The sequence below is a fragment of the Equus caballus genome, chromosome 7, assembly GCF_041296265.1.
Source record: "Equus caballus isolate H_3958 breed thoroughbred chromosome 7, TB-T2T, whole genome shotgun sequence".
Classification (NCBI taxonomy): Eukaryota; Metazoa; Chordata; class Mammalia; order Perissodactyla; family Equidae; genus Equus; species Equus caballus.
Window position 1 is genome coordinate 85,932,482 of NC_091690.1, and position 19,137 is coordinate 85,951,618.

At 44.6% G+C, this 19,137-nt stretch overlaps 1 protein-coding gene across 1 annotated transcript; it reads left to right on the forward strand.

Moving 5' to 3' along the window:
* Positions 1–12,438: 12,438 nt before the first annotated feature.
* LOC102148927 (uncharacterized) lies at positions 12,439–19,018 on the forward strand. Its single transcript, XM_070273406.1, has 5 exons — positions 12,439–14,017; positions 15,928–16,065; positions 17,274–17,370; positions 18,090–18,274; positions 18,856–19,018. The coding sequence occupies exons 2-5, from the start codon at positions 16,019–16,021 to the stop codon at positions 18,863–18,865; spliced, it is 339 nt and encodes a 112-aa protein (XP_070129507.1). The 5' UTR covers positions 12,439–14,017; positions 15,928–16,018; the 3' UTR covers positions 18,866–19,018.
* The last annotated feature ends 119 nt before the right edge of the window (positions 19,019–19,137 follow it).

Here is a 19,137-nt window from a genome sequence, read left to right on the forward strand (position 1 = left end):
CCTTTTGGGGTGTTTCTAGGCGACTAGAAACCTAGGGGTAGTGTCAAGACTCTGTCCATGTTGTGCAGTGGTCTCATGGGGCCTCCCAACTGGAGAACATAACTCCTTTCTGGGTCAGAAGGAACTCCATAAGTTCATCTGGGAGGTACACGTAAAGGACTAGTCATCCTAGTACCTTGAGCAACCGGACACTGCCTGGTGTCCAGGATTTTCCGAGACATGTAAGAAAGAGCTCAGTGGCCCGTTGGCGACCCTCTAGGAAGCAGTCCTCACACATTCCAGATCCAAAGCACATACTCTCCTGCCTTGGTCATTCAAGAACAGCTTTCTCTAAATTGTGGGGAACAACTGTTCTAGAACAATCACAAATGATCAGCCTCCCTCAGGAACTCCAGCTGGATTTATGTTTAAAGAATATGGCCCCTCTTCTTGTAAATTTTTACCTTGATGGACCCATATTACCTGGGGTGATTTAAAACTTCATTGGCCAAGATGGGGAACTTTTGATACTCCCATATTAGTTTATTTATGTGTGCAATTAGAAATAGGTTACAAAACTAGGCAAAATGAGAGGGAAGCCTATTTTAATTGGTACCTAGAGGCCTCTAAGAGAAACGCTGAAAAAGTTGCTTCCCTTCAGGCAGTTAACTTGAGGCTTTTGGAAGCTAATTCAGATCTCTCTAAGCAACTTTTTTTTCTTTTTTATTGTTATGATAGATTACAACCTTGTGAGATTTCAGTTGTACATTATTGTTAGTCATGTTGTGGGTACACCTCTTCCCCCTTTGTGCCCTCCCCCCAACCCCCCTTTTCCCTGGTAACCACCGATCAGATCTCCTTGTCAATATGTTAACTTCCACCTATGAGTGGAGTCATATAGAGTTCGTCTTTCTCTGACTGTCTCTAAGCAACTTTTAAAACAAGAAAACTTGGCAGAAGCTTCACAAACTCCTGCCCCTCCAAATCCTTGCTCTCCTTCTGCTCTGCCTTCTTTGACTCCTCCTCCCTTATATCCTTCGCTGGCTGAAGTCTCTTTTTTTCCCTGAGACCCGGAGCCTCTCTCAGACCTCACAGAGCCCACAGCCCTACCCGAAGTCCCCTTGACCCACCTGCTCTTACTGCTCCATTTAAAATTAAACCTGGGAAGAAAGGAATTGCCCAATCCTCCTTTACCCACTGGTCAAAAGCTAAATTACAAGCTAGGGAATTTCCCAAGGTTAATGAAGATCCCCACAAATTTCCTGAAGAATTTAACATTGTGATCCAAACATATGAACCTAGTTTCTCTGATCTACACCAACTAACTATAATGCTGGCTGGTGAAGATCAGGTCAGAAACTGGATGCAACTGGACAAATGGGATAACTCCCTAGAAGATTTTCCAAATGAAGGGCCACAATTAGGACTGAGGCACTTAAATTAGGGAACAGACTTTATGAGGCTATTCCTAAAGCTTTCCTGAAACCTATAGTCTGGAAAAAAGCCCAATGATGTATCCAAAAGCCTGATGAATCTGTTCTCAATCACTATAACAGACTAGAAACTGCTTTTGTTGAAAACTTTGACCTTTGTGCCATCAATCCAGCCACTTACACCATATTTAACTCCACCTTTGTCAATGGCTTCGACGAAGAACTGTCGCTACTAATAAAATGAACCCATCTAAAGTGGTAAACTGTGAAAACTCCTGATCTAGTTAATCTGGCTAATCAGGTAGCCCAAACTATCCAGAGAAGTAATAAAAAGAAGTCTGCACAGATTATGAATCTCCAACTTCAGCAGTTAACCACTAATCTACACAAACTCCCTTTACAATGTCATAATTCTGCTTCAAGGGTTTATGCTATTACTGTAAAAAGCCAGGACACTTTAAAAGGGACTGTTTTCAACTTAAAGTATTTACTCAAGGAAGAGGTAACCATCCCTTTTCAATTTCGCTACAACCATCTAAGAACTCCTTACATCGATCTTCATAATAGCAGTGCGCCAAGGGCTTGTGGGGGAATCTTTCCCGACTCCACCATAATACCTTGGGGGAAATTGATCTCACTATCGAGGGAGAGGTTATGAAGACGCTTATAGATCCAGGGGCCACTTATTCCGTTTTAAACCCCACCGGACTCTCTTGTTCCCTCCCTTGGACTATTCAGACTATACAAATGGTTGGGGTTTCTAATCACTCTATGACAATCTTTTAAGTCCCTTCCTAATGCATTCCAGCCAGGGCCCATTCAGGGACACCATCCTTTTCTTTTAGTTTCTTCAGCTCCCATTCAGCTACTGGGACAAGATTTTCTTGAGGCACATCAGGTACACATTTCTATCTCTCAAAAGGCAGAAATATTTTTAAATCTTGAACCCCCAAATTCAGGTCCTCAAGAAGATCCTTATGTATCAATATCTATCCCCATCCTTTCCCTACAGACTCATAATTCAGAACCTCTCCTAGACACTATCCCTGAATCCTTTTGGTGAAAAAGGGGACATACGTTCTGCACTAGCCTTTCAATTCTCCAAATAGATGGAAGGAAACCCCTACCTGACATAAAACAATAACCCTGGACCCCAAGGCAAGCCAAGGTATAAAACCTGTAATTGAAGACTAGTCACAGAAGGGACTGATTATCCCTCGCACTAGCCCTTGTAAACTCCTATGTTTCCTGTTCAAAAACCCCATGGGAGGGGATGGACGTCTGCTCAGGATCTCAGGACAATAAACAATATTGTTGTTTCCCAACATCCTGTAGTGCCTAATCCCACGCTGCTCACAGCCGTCCCTCCGAATAGCACCTTCTTTAGCATACCCGTGACCCTGAAAGCCAGTTCCTGTTCGCCTTTACCTGGGAAAAACAATACACCTGGGCTGTTATGCTGCAGGGATACAGGGAAAGCCCTACTTATTTTTCTCAGATTTTAAAGGCTGACATTTCAGATACTGAATTTTCCCAAGGCTCCTCTTTGTTACGATGTGTAGGTGATCTTCTTTCCTCCCCTTCCAAGGAGACATCTATTGAAGGTAGCCTTCATTTCTTAAAGGAACTGGCTAAAAGGGGACATAAAGTAGCTGAAGAAAAACCACAATTCTGTTTGCTTCAGGTTAAATACCTTGGACACCTTATTTCAACACAAGGGTTACTTCTTGACCCTGACAGGATTCAAGGAATCTTGTCCTTTCCACATCCAAAAAACAAAAGACAATCATGAGGGTCCCCAGGGCCAACTAGATACTGCAGAAATTGGATATCTAACTTTTCAGTCCTACACAACCACTATATTCTCTCCTTAAAACTGATCAGTCTGAGACCCTCACATGGACCAAAGAAGGTCAGGAAGCCTCTACCAAAATTAAACAAAGCCACCCAGATCCTCCAGCATTAGGACATCCCAATTATGGTTTACCATTCTTTCTCTTTGTACATGAAAGAGAAGGAAATGCCCTTGGGGTTTTAACCCTGTGTCATGGAGATGAACAAAGGCCTATCGGATATTATAGTCAGCAATTAGATCCAGTAGCCAAAGGCCTTCTTCCTTGCTTAAGAGCCATAGTTGCAATGGCAAAATTACTAGAAAGGAAAGAAGAAATAATTATGGGTTCTCCACTTACTATATATGTTTCCCATTCAGTGGAAGCCCCCCTTAATCCCCATCATATTCAATATCCTCTAGCTGTCTAACGTCCTATGAAATTCTATTGCTGTCAGCACCTAATGTTACCATTGCCTACTGTCACTCTCTAAGCCATGCCTCTCCACTACCCCTGCCTTCTGATGAAATGCCTCATGACTGCATCTCTCTGATGGGCCAACTTCTGGTTCCTAGACCAGACTTACAAGAAATCCCACTTGACAATGCAGATCTGATCTGGTTTACTGATACTTATTATCTTAAAGATGAAATAGGAACATACCGAGCCAGATATGCCATCATCTCCCTAACAGAGACTATTGAAGTTGGGCCATTACCTAAAGCTATTTCAGCCCAATGGGCCAAACCAATAGCACTAACTAGAGCCTGCCTTTTGTAGGTAAAATTGCTAATATTTATACAGACAGCTGCTATGCCTTCAGGGTATCTCACAATTTTGGTATGCTTTGGAAAGAGAGAGGATTTCTTACTTCCTCAGGGCAAAAGATTAAAAACAGGTTTTAGAACTTTTAGACACTATTCAAAAGCCTAAATCTTTAGTTATAAAAATTCCTGGACATTCCATGGTAGATATGGAGGAAGACAAAGGAAACTATTTGGCCAAGGCAGCTGCTAAACAGGCAGCCCTCTAAAAGAAAAAACCTGTCTTAGAACTCTCCTTGTCACCTCTACTCAAAGGACCTTAAAAGTATTCTTCAGGAGGCCCCAGAATTAGCCTCTGAATGAAAGAAAAATTACTGGATTGAACAAAGCTGCCAATTTAACACTAAAAACAATCTTCGGTATGGCCCTAATGACTGACTGGTCCTTCCTGACTGCCTCCAGGGACAAAACTTTAGTTATTTCCACAACTTGACCCATTAGAGTTCAGATAAAAGAATACTTTGGGGAAAGCAATAATATTGGAAACCTTCACTTAAAGTGGTTTCTTGTGTCTGTAATAAATGTCAAATTTGTCCTAAACATAATCCTGGAAAATTCATCCATAGTTCTATGGAGAATTTTCCATTGCCATCTGGACCCTTTAAAGTATGAGATAAAATCCAGTGGCCACCATCTCAAGGGTACAAGTATGTTTTGGTAATGGTTTGTATCTTTTCCCACTGTGCTGAAGCTTTCCCATGTGATAGAACTATGGCCTCAGCAGTAGGAAAAATATTGTTGGAAAAAATTACTCCAAATTGGAGAATACCCTCGGAACTTCACAGTGACTGAGGGACTCATCCTGCCAGACAAATATTACTATGTATTTGTCACATTTGGACAATAATGCAACATTTTCACTGTGCCTATCATCCTCAATTCTCTGGCCTTGTGGAATGAACAATGGGATTATAAAAACCCAACTGGCAAAACTTATGGAATCTTTCCCTCTGCTATGGCCACAGGCTCTTCTATTAGTACTGTTAAATCTCAGATTCACTCCTTTGGGGAAACATAAACTTTCACCTTTTGGAATTGTCACTGGGAAGCCACTGAGACTGGACCAAGGGGCCTATGAACCTAGTCTACTCAAAGGTGACATATGACCTATTGTAAAGGCCAATCCCAGCCCTCCAAAAAAATGAGAGACTGGTAGAACAATCTTTTCATAGGTTGCTCCTGGGAGACAAAGACATCAAACACTACAGCCTACAACCTGGAGATATGGTTTATTGGAAAAGACACCTCCATAAGGACTCCCTGCAGCCTCTCTGGAAGGGACCATATCGGATATTGCTGACCAATCTTTGCGCTGCAAAGTTAAAAGATATTGACTCGTGGATTCATGTTCCTCACTTAAAAAAATCTACGGCCCCTGACTGGACTTTTCAACCTGTTGGTGATCTTAAATTAAAGTTATCAAAACTTGCCCCAAAACAATAATCACCTGGAGTTTTTGCAACTGTGATTTTTTGTGAGTTTGTAGACTGTGAATCCCAAGACACAGGACTAGGCCTGTATTTCTAATCTTCCAGCTTCCCCACCTAAACCCTTGTAATGCACATATATCTACTTTATAGCTGCTATAATAATCATACTCCTGAGTATACTACTAATTTCTAATTCTCTGACACGATGCAGGTCACCTTTGTTGTGTTTTACATTGCTTTTTAACATTGTTTTACTATTGTCCTATTTTCCTTTACCCATCTCATTACTTCCCTCTTTATTTTCACCTTCTCTAAATTTCATATTAAATGGGCTAAAAGCTAATCATAAAAGTTTTCGTTCTAATAATCCTTTCATAATAACCATCCAAAATCATTTAACTAAATAACCAATTAATTAGCAACAAAATGTCTGGGATCTGGATGAGAGCTGCCTTAATGGTGTTTATTATTTAAGTACAGTCCACTTTGCACTGCCTTATCTCAGCCTTTCATCCCAACTCTATAGAAACTTGCTAACAGTGCCAACTTTACCAATCACTGAATATGCACAAGGGCAAAGCACACTCATCACATTCCTGAACTGGTAGCATAGCCTCTATCCTTACAAGGTTGGAGGAATCTAACTGGAAAAGACATAGGGTTTTCCTATGGCATTTTTGAAACCAGGTGTCAGCTGCCTCCTGGAAAACAACCTCTGATATCACCTCATTTCATTGGGCACCTCCGGCTCACTGTGGTGTCTCTCTCACCTGAATTTGGGTATTTACACATAATCTTTCCTGTGTATTGAAAATATAAATGGCACTGGGAAAACTGTGTTATTTACCACTCAATAGTTGTAACTTCACCCTTCTTTATGATTCTGTTGACCATGAATTCACACGCCCCGGGGTTTAGAAAACCATTATGGTGTTACAACCCTTGACCTGTCTTTATTGTGGGGAGACTCCCAAAATAATGAGATTGGCAATTGGGAAGCTGACATACTCCCCTCAACAGGCACCCATTAGGGTATAGATCAAAAATCAGAAGACTGGTGGAAATTAAGTAAAAACTATAATAGCCCTAGTGATCCAATTGACCCTCAACAAAATTCAACCAGCCGAAATCAATCTCATCTTTTGCTCCAAATTTATAGAAACCTTCATTGTTCCTATAACCATTCTCACAACACTCCTAGTTCTGACTACTGTGTCCTCTGTGAAAATGATAATATTTCTGACCATGAGATTCCCTCTTTTGAACCCAAAAAAAGAATCTGGGCACACAGACCCTCTTATGCCATATCTCTTGAAAACACTGGATACTTTTTTCTGTGTGGCTCCAATATTTTTTCCACTCTCCCCATTTCCTGGAAGGGATGATATGGAATAGTAGCACTCACCCCAGATGCCACCATTAGAAAAAAATCTTCCTTCCACTGCGCTTGTCCCATTTCTTGCTTCATTCTCATATCAACTCGAAGAGAGACAAAAGAAACTATAACTTTCAGGGAATTCCTACATACAACTCAATTGTAGCTAAAACAGGAATGGGATATGCCTTTGCTAGGGCATTTTTTCCCACTTATGGGGCAACTGATCTTAAAATGGCCATTCATAACCTCTCCCTCATGATGGCTTCAACCTTCACTGCCAACAAACAAGCTATTGAATGTCAACGGAGTCAAATAGACAGTCTGGTAGAAGTTATCCTTCAAAATCAAAGGACTCTTGACATTCTAACTGCTCAAGAAGAGGGTGCTTGTGCACTCCTGGGAGAAGAATGTCGTTTTTATGTAAATGAGTCTGGTCACATAAAACAAGAGCTAAAAGTCATAAAAGATAATATAAATCTCCTCAAGGACATAGGTCATAATGCTGGCCTCCTAGACCACTTTGAGATTATTGGTTGGTTACCCTTTAGGCTTGGAGCTATTTTGAGATGAGGGTTCCAGGCTTTACTAATGATCATTGTTCTGATTTGTTCAACGTTTTTCACCTTTAAACTTCTAATGATTTGCATTTCCTGATGCTGTGTGTCTGTCTCTACTGCTAGAGTGACAATTGCCCAACGACTTGAGATGATTGACCAATCTTGCAACACTGAGCAAACAAAGGACTTGATTGTCTTTCCAGACAAAGCCTATGCCCAAGACTCATATCCTGATTGCCTCTTATTGCTCAGATGTGGCCAAAGCCTCTGACTGCATTACTTTTGCTGATGGTCAAACATCTCACTTTCCCCCTTATGTGGGACATGACTTCCTAGGAATGAGCCTTCCTGGCAATGAGGAAAATATCAGTACCTATACATATTCACCAAATGATTGATCTGTGATTCTTTCTGCTGAAAGATCTTGATCAAAGGGGAAAGTGTGGACAGCAATAACAAATTGGAGTAACATATGTCTGGGCTTCTAAAATGGAGCTGGGAAGCCATTTAAGGAAGTGAGGCTATGCATGTACACCACATCTCTGCCTAGATGGAATGTGACTTTTTGAATTGTGCCTCACTGTTGTTATCTTGACCTTCCTTTAAGAAAAGAATAAATGCTTACTCCTGTAGAAAAATGCTTACTCCCACTGATAAGAACTTTTTGCCTTAGAGATGGCCTTAGCAGCCAATCACATGGAGCCAAGGATACAGTTCTTGCTAGCACCCATCACGTGTCTTACAATACAACCTGTGTGAGCTATGTCTCTTTGTCTGCATAAACCCTCGCCTTCTTTGTCTTCTCCAGAGCACATTTTGGGTTTCTGCCTAAATCTGTGTCTCTCAAATTGCAATTCTAATTGCTCAAATAAATATCTGTTGGTTAAAATAGTGATTTTTCCTTAGCCGACAAAAATCACTTTATGTTTTTTAGAGCTGTCTTAGATTCACAGCAAAATTCAAAGAAACTACAGAGATTTCCCACACCGCCCCTGCCCTCACACAGGTGTGGCCTCTCTCATTATCAACATCCCCCACCAGAGTGAGACATTGTTACAATTGATGAACCTACACTGATGCATCACAATGGCCCAACCTCCATAGTTTGCTTTAGGGTTCACTGCTACTGTTGCACATTCTATGGGTTTGGGCAAAGGTCTAATGATGTGTATCCACCATTATAGTACCATACGGGATATTTTCACTGCCCTAAAAATTCTCTATGCTCCACCTATTCATCCCACCCACCCCCAACCCCTGGCAACCTCTGATATTTTTACTATCTCCATAGTTTTGCCTTTTCCAGAATATCACATAGATGAAATGATACAGTATGTAGATTTTTCAAATTGTCAAATTGTCTTCGTTCATTTAGTAATATGCATTTAAGCTTCCTCTATGTCTTTTCTTGGCTTGACAGGTTATTTCTTTTTATCATTGAATAATACTCCATTGTGTGGATGTACCATAGTTATTTATCCATTCAGCTACTGAAGGACATCTTGGCTGCTTCCAGGTGTTGGCCATTATGAATAAAGGGGGAGGGGAAGAATTCTATAGTCTTATGGTTAGGGGCTCAGACGTTCAGTGAGCCTATACTTCTGGACTGTGAACTTCACATGCTTCTCAGTTTTTTTCCTTAGAATCAGCTAAAGTTGGGTACGTCCCTTCTCCTATGTGGGAGGATACAGCTGACTGGAGTTGGGTATTTCCCTTCCCTCTGGTTAGTTAGGCTCTGATAACACCTGGCAGGTTAGGCTCTGCTTAACTAGCTCCTGCTGAGGGCAGACCCTGTTAAGTAAAACAGAGTGCTCTGGTCTATTTCAAAACAGTTCCTTTCCCACCCCATGGGATAAGCATAAGGGGATTTTCTTTGATATTTACTGTGAGAACCTGGTCAATTTGACGGCTCCTGGAGGTAAATTTCACAAAATTGTAGGTTCCCTCCCCCCATGACTGGGTCCCCCTGGAATTTTTAGCTTTGAAAATTGTCCATCAATTTACCAGTTACAGTTTAGGTTATCCTACCCAAGCACTGGTTCCAGGCACTGGTTCTAGCTGAGTTTCTGCTTGTGATTCTCTGCTCCTCTGCTCTGGTAAGCCATTACTCCCTGTATTTGCCTGTCTGTCTCTCCATTCTTGGGAGGCAGGGTTTTGACCTTTGTCCTCATCTCTCTATGGGGTCCTAGATGAGTTGATGATTTTTCAACCTGTTCAGCTTTTTATTTGTTGTTATGACTCCCAAACTCCTTACCACGGAGCCCAGTATGATCAATTTTCTGTTGAAATAATCCAGTTAATTTGACAGCTCCAAATTTCCCCCTGGCTGAACAGAATGGATTTATGATGAAAGTTATGTTGCTGTTTCTATAGATGTTGTGGTGGTTGTGGTTTTGTTGTTGTTGGTGGTGTTGTTGAGTCTATATCATATACAAATTATATAGGAACATTAAATTTAACTTTTATTTTTTAACTTTTAGGATATGATCTCTTAGCAACGTTCAAATATTCAATACAGTATTATTTACTATAGTCACCATGCTGTATATCCCCATGACTTATTTATTTTATAATTGAAAGTTTGTACCTTTTGACCCGCTTCACCCATTTTGCCAACCATCCCCAATCCCTGCCCCTGGCAACCACCAATGAGTTCTATGTATCTATGAGTTCAGTTTTTTGCTTTTTGTATAATGTTTGATTCCACATATAAGTGATATCATACACTATTTGTCTTTCTCTGACTTATTTCACTTAGCATAACGCCCACAAGGTTCATCCACATTGTCGCGAATGGCAAGATTTCCTTCTTTTTTATGACTGAATTGTATGCCAGTGTATGTGTGTGTGTGTGTGTGTATCACATTTTCTTTATCCATTCATCTGTTGATGGACACAGGTTGTTTTCATATCTTGGCTAATGTAAACAATGCTGCAATGAACATGAGGGGGAAAATTTCTTTTCAGGTTAGTGTTTTTGTGCAGATAAATACCCCAAAGTGGAATTGCTAGATTATATGGTAGTTCTATTTTTAATTTTTTGAGGAACCTCCATACTGCTTTCCATTGTGGCTTCACCAACTTACATTCCCACCAACAGTGCACAAGAGTTCTGTTTTCTCTACATCCTTGCCAACACGTGTATTTCCTGTCTTTTTGATAACAGTCATCCTAACAGGCGTAAGGTGATTTCTCATTGTGGTTTTGATTTGCATTTTCCTAATGATTAGTGATATTGTGCACCTTTTCATGTACCTGTTGACCATCTGTATGTCTTCATTGAAAAAATGTCTTTAGATGCTCTGCCCATTTTTAAATACATCTTTTTTTTTTTGGCTATTGAGTTGAATGAGTTCTTCATTTACTTTGGATATTAACCACTTATCAGATATATGATTTGCAAATATTTTCTCCCATTTTGTAGGTTCCCTTTTCATTTTGTCGATGGTTTCTTTTGCTGTGCAGAGCTTTTTAGTTTGATGTTGTCCCACTTGGTTATTTTTGCTTTTGTTGCCTTTGGTGTCAAATCCAAAAAAATCACCACCAACTCCAATGTCTAGAGCTTACTGCCTATGTTTTCTTCTAGGAGTTTTATGGTTTTAAGTCTATGGTCAAGTCTTTAATCCATTTTGAGTTAATTTTTGTGTATGGTGTAAGATAGTGGTTCAGTTTCATTTCATTCTTTTGCATTTTGTTTTCTTCTTCTTCTCCCCAAAGCCCCCCCCAGTGCATAGCTGTATATTCTAGTTGTTCTATGTGGGACAATGCCTCAGCATGGCTTGATGAGCCATGCCATGTTGGCACCCAGGACCCAAACTGACGAAACCCTGGGCCCCTCAAGCACTGTGTGAACTAGCCGCCTGCCCACAGGGACATCACCCTAGTTGTAACCCTTTTAATCCCATGAAAACTCACATAGGAATTTTCAACTAGGCTGTGAGTCCCTGACAAGCCCTGATAAATGATCTTTATTTTTATTTTTAAATCAAAGAGTATAGAAATCTAATGAGAGTAGAAATAAACATTAAAGTAAGAATTTATCAGTGTGCTGTAAAATAGTTTCTTCCAGGAAAGATTGTTTCAGAACTGACCTTTATTTTATAAAAGTTATGAAATAAGATTGTAAAATCAAGGGCCAAAAATTCAAAGGACTATTTGAAAATCAGCATTTTCCTCAGTGACTTTGCTCTAGATCATCCTGTGTTTAGTTCTGAAACCCCGAGAGAATAGCCAGCCGGAATCTAACCGATTTGAATACATGAAAGTAAACTTATTTTTGGTTTCACTAGACAATGAGGGATAAGCTAAAGGGAAAATGGTTTTGTATTTCACACCTGAAGACTTCAGTGTTAGATAGAATTCTAGGAGTAACCTTTAATTCCCTGCCTCATTCCTGAAAAAGCCTATGAGGAAATCGACTTCCCATGCTAAATAATTACAGAGGAATCTGGCTCAAATTTTTGAGCTCATAATTTTGGAATGCAAGCAGAATCCTGCTCTTCTAATTTGGTGGTGAGCTCCGCTCGCTTTCCCGGCTCCGTGCCTGACGCGCACCTGAGTCCTACCCACCCGTCCTTCCACTCCTGGGTTCCCCGGCTGCCCTGCCTGTCTGCCCTGTGGAGAGTGTGTTTCAGACACCCAGTTCCCCCGCCCCGAGCTCTTATTCCCTTGCGGCAGTGCCACCCTGGGAGATAAGAAGGAGGAAAGTGGAATAAGGGCATCCGGGAAGTTCGGTGTCCCCGAACACAGAGGCCACCAAGTGGAATGGGAAGAGACGTGCCGCGAGGCAGGTGTGTCCTAGGAAATGCTGAGGCTCTTGTGGACTGAGGACTGGGGTGTGGAGGGGTGGCTTGGGTCACTTAAGGCACCGCCGGGGCTAGTTTCTGGTTTATTTGACAGAACTACCAAGCTGGGGTCCTTGCTTAACTCCCGACCCTCCTGTTGCCGCAGCTGCGCTTGCCGCGCTGGGAGCGTCCACATAGCCCGCTGCAGATGACGCGTGCGCACTCAGACCCTGAGATCCTGGAGACAGCGAGAAGCTTCTTTCTCCGCACTCTACCTGCTGAGGGCGGCAAGTAGGACCTTGGACCTTCCAGGCAGGCTTGGAGCAGAAAGCTCCGGCGGAGGGGTCCTAAAACCCTGTTGAGCAGGGGGTGAGAGGGTGGAGGTTCTGCTTAGGAATTTGATGTTGTGAGCATACTTATTCTCAGCGAGTGCAGGTACGATGCCAGCAGGTCATCATCGTTCCGGTGTGTGCGTGCCATCCCACAAGAGACTCGGAGGCACGCTTGGGGCGCGATTGAGAGTGAACCCGGTTGGATGTCCCTACGCGCAGTGTCGTTTTGCTGGTGCCTGTGCTTTGGAGAGTGGGCGCATGTTTAGCACAGCAATGAGTTTGTGAGTGTGTAGGAGTATAGCTGGAAGTGAGCGTGAGCGTTAGTCTCCGCAGGGACTCTTCAGCAGCGTCAAGCCTGCCCTGGTGTCTAGTGGAGGACTCAAGTGTGCGGGATGCGGTGCGGGGCTGAAATCATGCCACTGGGACATCTTGGCAAACAGCAGCTGGAAGCTGGGGCAGCTGGGCTCAGACAGGCGGATGAGGGAAAAGTTTCAGATGGCAGGGTGGAAGGGGGAGTGCCAGGGGCTACTCGGAGGCTTGGGAATTATCTGTGCCTTATACCTACCCGCGGAGGCCAGGCAGGACGTATGACCCCTCCTACCCACGTGTAGGACCACCCAGCGCGAGTCCAGGCAGCCACAGAAGGTGGGGGTTCGGAAAGCATGGAATGTGATCTTCCAAAATCCCTTACGAGGACCAGGAAGCTCTTCTAGATCCCTGCCTAGCTGGGAGCCAGACATATGCCTACTAATCACAACATTCCTTCAAGACGGGTCCCCATTTCAAAGATGAGTACATTCAAGCGCTGAGAAGTTACGTGCTCATGATCCTACCGCCTGGAACTGGTGCAGCTGGAAATGGGTTCAGGTCTGACAAAGTTCTTGTCCTCACCTCCATCTCTTGCTTCCCAAGAGTCCGGCTCCTCTGTGGGTGATTCCACCTGCCTAAATCAGACACCCTTCCGCGGCCCAGAATCAACCCCATTGCGCATTAACCCTCCAAATCTCACAGGCACGGGGGTTTAGGATCAGACTGTGGGAGGTAGGAATCCCTACAGCCCTGGATGCTGCCAGCGGACCTGAACCGGTGAAATTTACAGTGATGACAAGCTGCCCTCAAATTCCTGCTCACTTTATGGGTGTTTTCCCTTGGTCACCACCCCTCCCCCTTTCATCAATGACCTCAATGCAAATACAAGTGGGATGGTCCTGTTGGTTGCTCCAGGTTCTGGACGCAAGTGGTGACGCAATCAGTGGGGGCACAGCATCCTTCCCCTCATTGGCTGCCTCGAATTCCTGGACCAGCCTAGACCCAGAGCAGCGGGAATAAGAGCAGCCGCTGGTGCTGGGAGGCATGGGAGCCTGCTCGGCTCCGAAGTCACTGACGCTTCCATAGTGCCGTCCCCTGACGTCGACGCTGCTGCCGCTGCCACCATCTCCGCTCCAACCTACCTATTACCTGCTGCCAGGTGAGCCTCGAGATTCCCGCTTAGCTGTATGGCTCTATTTCTCTCTCCCTCTGTCTTCATTAGTCTTTCTCGTGGCTGATCTTCTTGCCTGTCTCAGAGTCTTTGTCCACTTTTGTCTGGATCTCTTCTTCACAGAATCGCTATTAGTCCTCGATTCATTTCAGGCTCCTGCCCCAGGTAACACTGGACAGTCTCAGTTCGGGGACTCCCTGCTTTACTCTTCTTGCGCTGAGGTGGGCTTCACTCTCAGTCTCTTGCTGCACGTGCTTAGGCCAATCTCGGGATGCTTTAGCTCCCCAGGCACGGCGCGCAGAGCAGGAGGCAGGAGGAGCTTTCTGCAAACTGTGTGCTCACGCATCGCACCCGGTTCCTAATGGTCCCCGGGAAATCAGTTAGCAACCTGGACCAGCGGATGTGGGTGGCAACCAGGCACAATGACTGAAGGACAGGCAGCCATTAAACGCAAGCCCCTTGTGAGTTCTGGGAGCTTATTTCCCCAGTTTAAGTCCTGGCTCCCAATTTAATGCTCTTCTAAGCTTGGTTTTTACAGGGAACTCTAAGAACGTGCCCTGCTGCTAAGAGTAGAATTTGGTCTTCAGTTTCTCGGAGATTCCAACCTCAGAGATATTCCCTCTCTATCTGTTCCCCTAACACACACCCCTCCAGGTGTGAGTAAAAACCCCACACAGGGAGGACAGCTCTGGGTTGCATTATGGGTGCAGCTGTGGTGACAGGGTGCTCTAAGACTGTCCTTGATGGCCAACAGGTGTAGCGAGACTGTGTGGGGTGGTAGGGAGGGGGCTATGGACTGTGACCTCCTCACCCAGGGGTCCTGCTAGGATTGTTCCTCCAGCTTTCCTATACCATTCATGCTGTGGGCTCACTGGATCTGCCAGCAGTTCACTTCGCTGGTGAGGAAACAAGTGTCAAGGGATGTGACATGACCAGCTTGAAGCCATGAAGCCAGGGAGTTAGAGGCAGAGGCAGGACCAGAGCCCAGGTCTGTGGGCTCACAGAACTTCCGACTACTGTAGGTGGTGATGTCATTCCTCCCTTGTAGAGAGGGGTCATAGGGCTCTGGAAATTCTCCCCTTTCCTGCCTCTCAGCATCTTGGTCCTGTACCAGGCGCGCATCCTCCAGGTAGTGCCATTCAGGTAAGACAGCCCTGCCAGAGCACACTTTCCTCCCACTTCCCTAGGGATCAAACAATTTCATGCTCCGAATGTTTAACAACCAGCTCTCGGAGGAAAATGTATGTATATAAACCTGCATAGAAGTTTATTATAAACTTTTTAAGATATAAAGATGCGTAATACGTAACTTACAAATAGAGATAACATATACAATATTCTTTACTGTAAATTTCATATGCTTCATTGAGCCTCACAGAATGCCTTTATTGCTATTTGCCAAATATTTGTATCTGTAGCAAATCTATTTATCTAAATCAACCATAATTTGAGAAATATATCCTAATATGCCTACTTTGCCAATAAATTTATTATTAAAGCTGACATGTGATCTATTAAGCTGATTTCTCACCCTGATACAATTTCTACTTTTTAAACTTAAACTTTTTAAGATTCAAACTAATTGTAAGTTTTATCATTAATTTTTAATAATGGCGATATTTAACACTAAGCTCATAAAATTCCTGAAAATCTAACCATCAGTTTTCACAAGCCTGTATGATCCAGTTTTAGCAAACCACTTCTTCAAGGCCACCCCAGAGCCGGGCTCCTGGTGAAGGAGCATTTTGGAAGGACACTGGCCTCATGCCCTGTGCACTGGGAGTTGGGTGGCCACCTCCTCAGGAGAAGGTGCAGAAACCAGGAAGCCTGGCTGCTTCTCCCGGGGAGGGGCCAGGTGGGGGCTCTGAGCCTGTACTGGGTTTGCCTCCCCTCCCCAGGTCTGCCTTGGAGAGCCTCCCAGATCCTGCTGTACTCCCTGAGGAGGAATCGCGACTCCTACTGGCTGCGCTGGTGAAGGACTATGTGCAGATGAAGGTCAGGGCGCTGGAGCAGGAGCAGGAGACAGGGGGTGCCAGGTGAGGCTCCCCACCCCACCCAGCACAGGGCACCCCCTCCCTCCTGTCAGGCCCAAGAAGGAGGAGAGAACCCAGCCGGACAGGAGGCCAGCAGGCTGTCAGTTCACCCCGACCTGGGGCCCCGCTGTTCTCAGGCTCCACTGAAGACAGGTCAGGTGGAGAGACTGTGGCTAGACCACATGTAAAAAGATCCATTTCTGAAAGCGGTTGGGGACGGTGTGGAATCCCTCTCTCTGGACACTGGTCTGGCATTACTGAGGAGACTTCCCAGCCCTGCAGGAGTTAGGACTGGTAAGTGTGACCCCAGCAGATGGACCCCACATATCTCAGGAGATTCTGGAAATTTGGCTCCACCTTGTTAACCTGCATACAATATTCTCTCTCACCTGCAAGGTGCCTTCATTGCACATTTGCAAGGTGAAGCCAAAGGCCTTGCAGAGGGTGGGCTCAGGTAGAGCAGTGTTGGAGGTAGGTTTGGGGTCTTTGGATGTGTAGGATCCATGTAGATGTGCATATCATCAAGGACCAGACACCCTTCCCGGCCCCACCTCTCCGTGCACCCTGAGCTTGGAGACACATCCGTCCCTGGTCTGGCCCCAGCACTGCCCCGACAGAGGTGCATGTTGCACCTGCATCCCCCCTGAGACCCTCACTGCAGAGCATGAAGGACTGAGCAGCATGTGGAATGCTAGACAAGGTCCCAGCTTCTCCACCACAGCCCTTCCCCACTGAGCCTGCTCTGGCTCAGTGAACCTCTGAGTTCTCCTAATGGACGAGGTGTGAGCTGCCCTGCCTGCCCCTCGTGCCTGGCTCCAAGTGACTCCTACTCTAACGTTCTGTGTGACAGCCACAGGAGCAGACCCAGTGCATGGTACCACCTGGCATGTGTTTTCCCTGCAGCCTGGACAGCCCCAGAGCTAAGCGGTGCAGTAATCTGAGTACCTGTGTGCTGGGCACATACCCGCAGGACCTCAACAAGTCTCATGTTTCCATAAACTACAATTGGGGTTGGAATGTGGGGCAAGAAAAGGGTCATGGTCAGAGGCTTGGAGGGAGACCATGGCCCTCCCATTGGCACGTCCCATGATGCCTACTAAGCCCCTCCCTCTCCTTTCTAATTCTCTTTCTTGCTTCCTTCCTATAACTTGATGTGTATGGATCTCTCTGCTTGTTCTTCGGGCTGGTATGAGTGGCTTTCTTTGTGGCAGTCGATGTCTGGAAGCTCAGATGGGAGGAGAGAGAGCAGGACCTACAGACCAGAAGAGAATCACCCAGGAAGAGATCAGAGAGAGAGAGGGCAGCCCTGTGAGTCCCTGAGAATTTCATAGCAGAGCTTCTCACTCCAGCTTGTGAATGTGCTTGTCATTGGAGAATTAAGGTATATTTCTAAAAAGACCGAATTGTGGTGGTTATTCTGTGGCCCAGATCCCAGCTTCATGGATTCAGGGACACCTGTCTTAGAAGTAGCCTTAGCTCCAGGTAGCTGGACTCAGGGCATGCTGGGTGGTCCCTGTGACCAACCTCAAGAAGCAAGAACAGGAGCCCTGAGGAGTAGGTAAGCACCTCCATGATGTGATGCTGCCAACTCTCCTCCTCTTCCAGTTAAGGCAGGGGAATTTTCCTTTTCCTAAGAAGGACTACTTGGTACCTGAGAATGGGATGTAGCTTCTAGACAGTCCTTAAGAATGGGCTTGGGTGCTGCCCCGTAATTCTCTCCAGTCTCGTAAACCTGTTTGATTTATTTATACAGGAGAGATTGACTGTTACAGCTCTGTGTCCCATGGACAGTTACCTAGAGCCACCACTGGGTTTTCTGACACGTCTGGGAATGTCTATGGAGAGTGATCATGGCATTTTCCCTAATGGCCTATGATTTTCTGCTATGATAACTGTGTTTAGGAGAAAATTCTTAAGATTCATTGGTGCCTCTCAGAGCAGTAATTTGACCATGAAGGTCCCATGGGGCAGGATTCTGCCCCCAGCCTCTTACTGACAGGCTTCTTTTTCTCCTTCCTGCAAATCAGAGTCCCTGCCCAGAAGGGATCCTGCAACACTGCCACCTGTGTGACCCAATGGCTGGCAGGCTTGCTGAGCAGTTCTGGGGGTGGGGTGAAGAGCAACTTCGTGCCCACCGATGTGGGCTCCAAAGCCTTTGGCCGTCACTGCAGGGATCTTCAGGCCTGAGCAGCAAAATGACTCCAGGAAGAAGGTGACTGTCTTTGTACTGTTGGATGGGAGGATGGATGGCTGGGTACTGCCGGAGTGCTGTCCACACTCTAACCCTCCCTGGGCCCAAAGGATAACAAATCCACAGGGGAAGGTGCCCACTCTGGTGTCTGGAGAAAGAACAGAGAGTCCCAATAACTGAAACCCCTAGAATTTGGTTTCATTTCTCTCTGTTTACCAGTGTCCCCCTGTGACACTGAGATCATCTGCCAGGAAATATAGATTTTATTTATTTAAAACACTGTTCCTTGCAGTTATAATTGTGATTATTCTAGCATTCAGTTTGAAAGGCAATGACACTATCCTTTTGAAGTATACACTACAATGTCACATACATCTGAATTCAGAGCATACACGTGGGTCCAAGTACTGTGTTTGCCCTCTACTAGCTATATGACCGTGGAACAGGCACTCTCTCTGAGTCTCAGTTTCCCCATCTGGAAATTGAAGGCAAAAATAGTATCTACCTGCTAGCATTAATATAAACAGTAAATGAGATAATACATGACAAGAGGCTCACAATTAATAAGTAACTAAATTCTACCTGGTGTTTTTTCTTCCTAGATCACCATGAAGCCGAATTCTACTTCTTTTAATTTATCATGAAAGCAACTTGTAGGAAAGGGAGCATGAAAGACACCCCTAATGCATGCTCCTTAATACTAAAGTAACTCTTTGTGGTTTGAAGTAAACTAAGGCTAAATGCAGAATAAAAGCATTGCACTTACCTAGTATGTATCTTTTTTATGTTGGATTTCTATTCAATAAATATGACAGCATGTCTCATGGCTTATCTGATAGCCAATCTGGGCCCCATCAGCCAACATGTGTATGTTGGCAGGCCAA

Excerpts from the sequence above, each read along its gene's own strand:
- LOC102148927 (XM_070273406.1), top strand. The coding sequence starts at position 16,019 with ATGAAGGTCAGGGCGCTGGAGCAGGAGCAGGAGACAGGGGGTGCCAG. Across the intron at positions 16,066-17,273 it reads CAGGAGACAGGGGGTGCCAG|TCGATGTCTGGAAGCTCAGA; the intron begins GTGAGGCTCCCC and ends TCTTTGTGGCAG. Across the intron at positions 17,371-18,089 it reads GAGAGAGAGAGGGCAGCCCT|AGTCCCTGCCCAGAAGGGAT; the intron begins GTGAGTCCCTGA and ends CCTGCAAATCAG.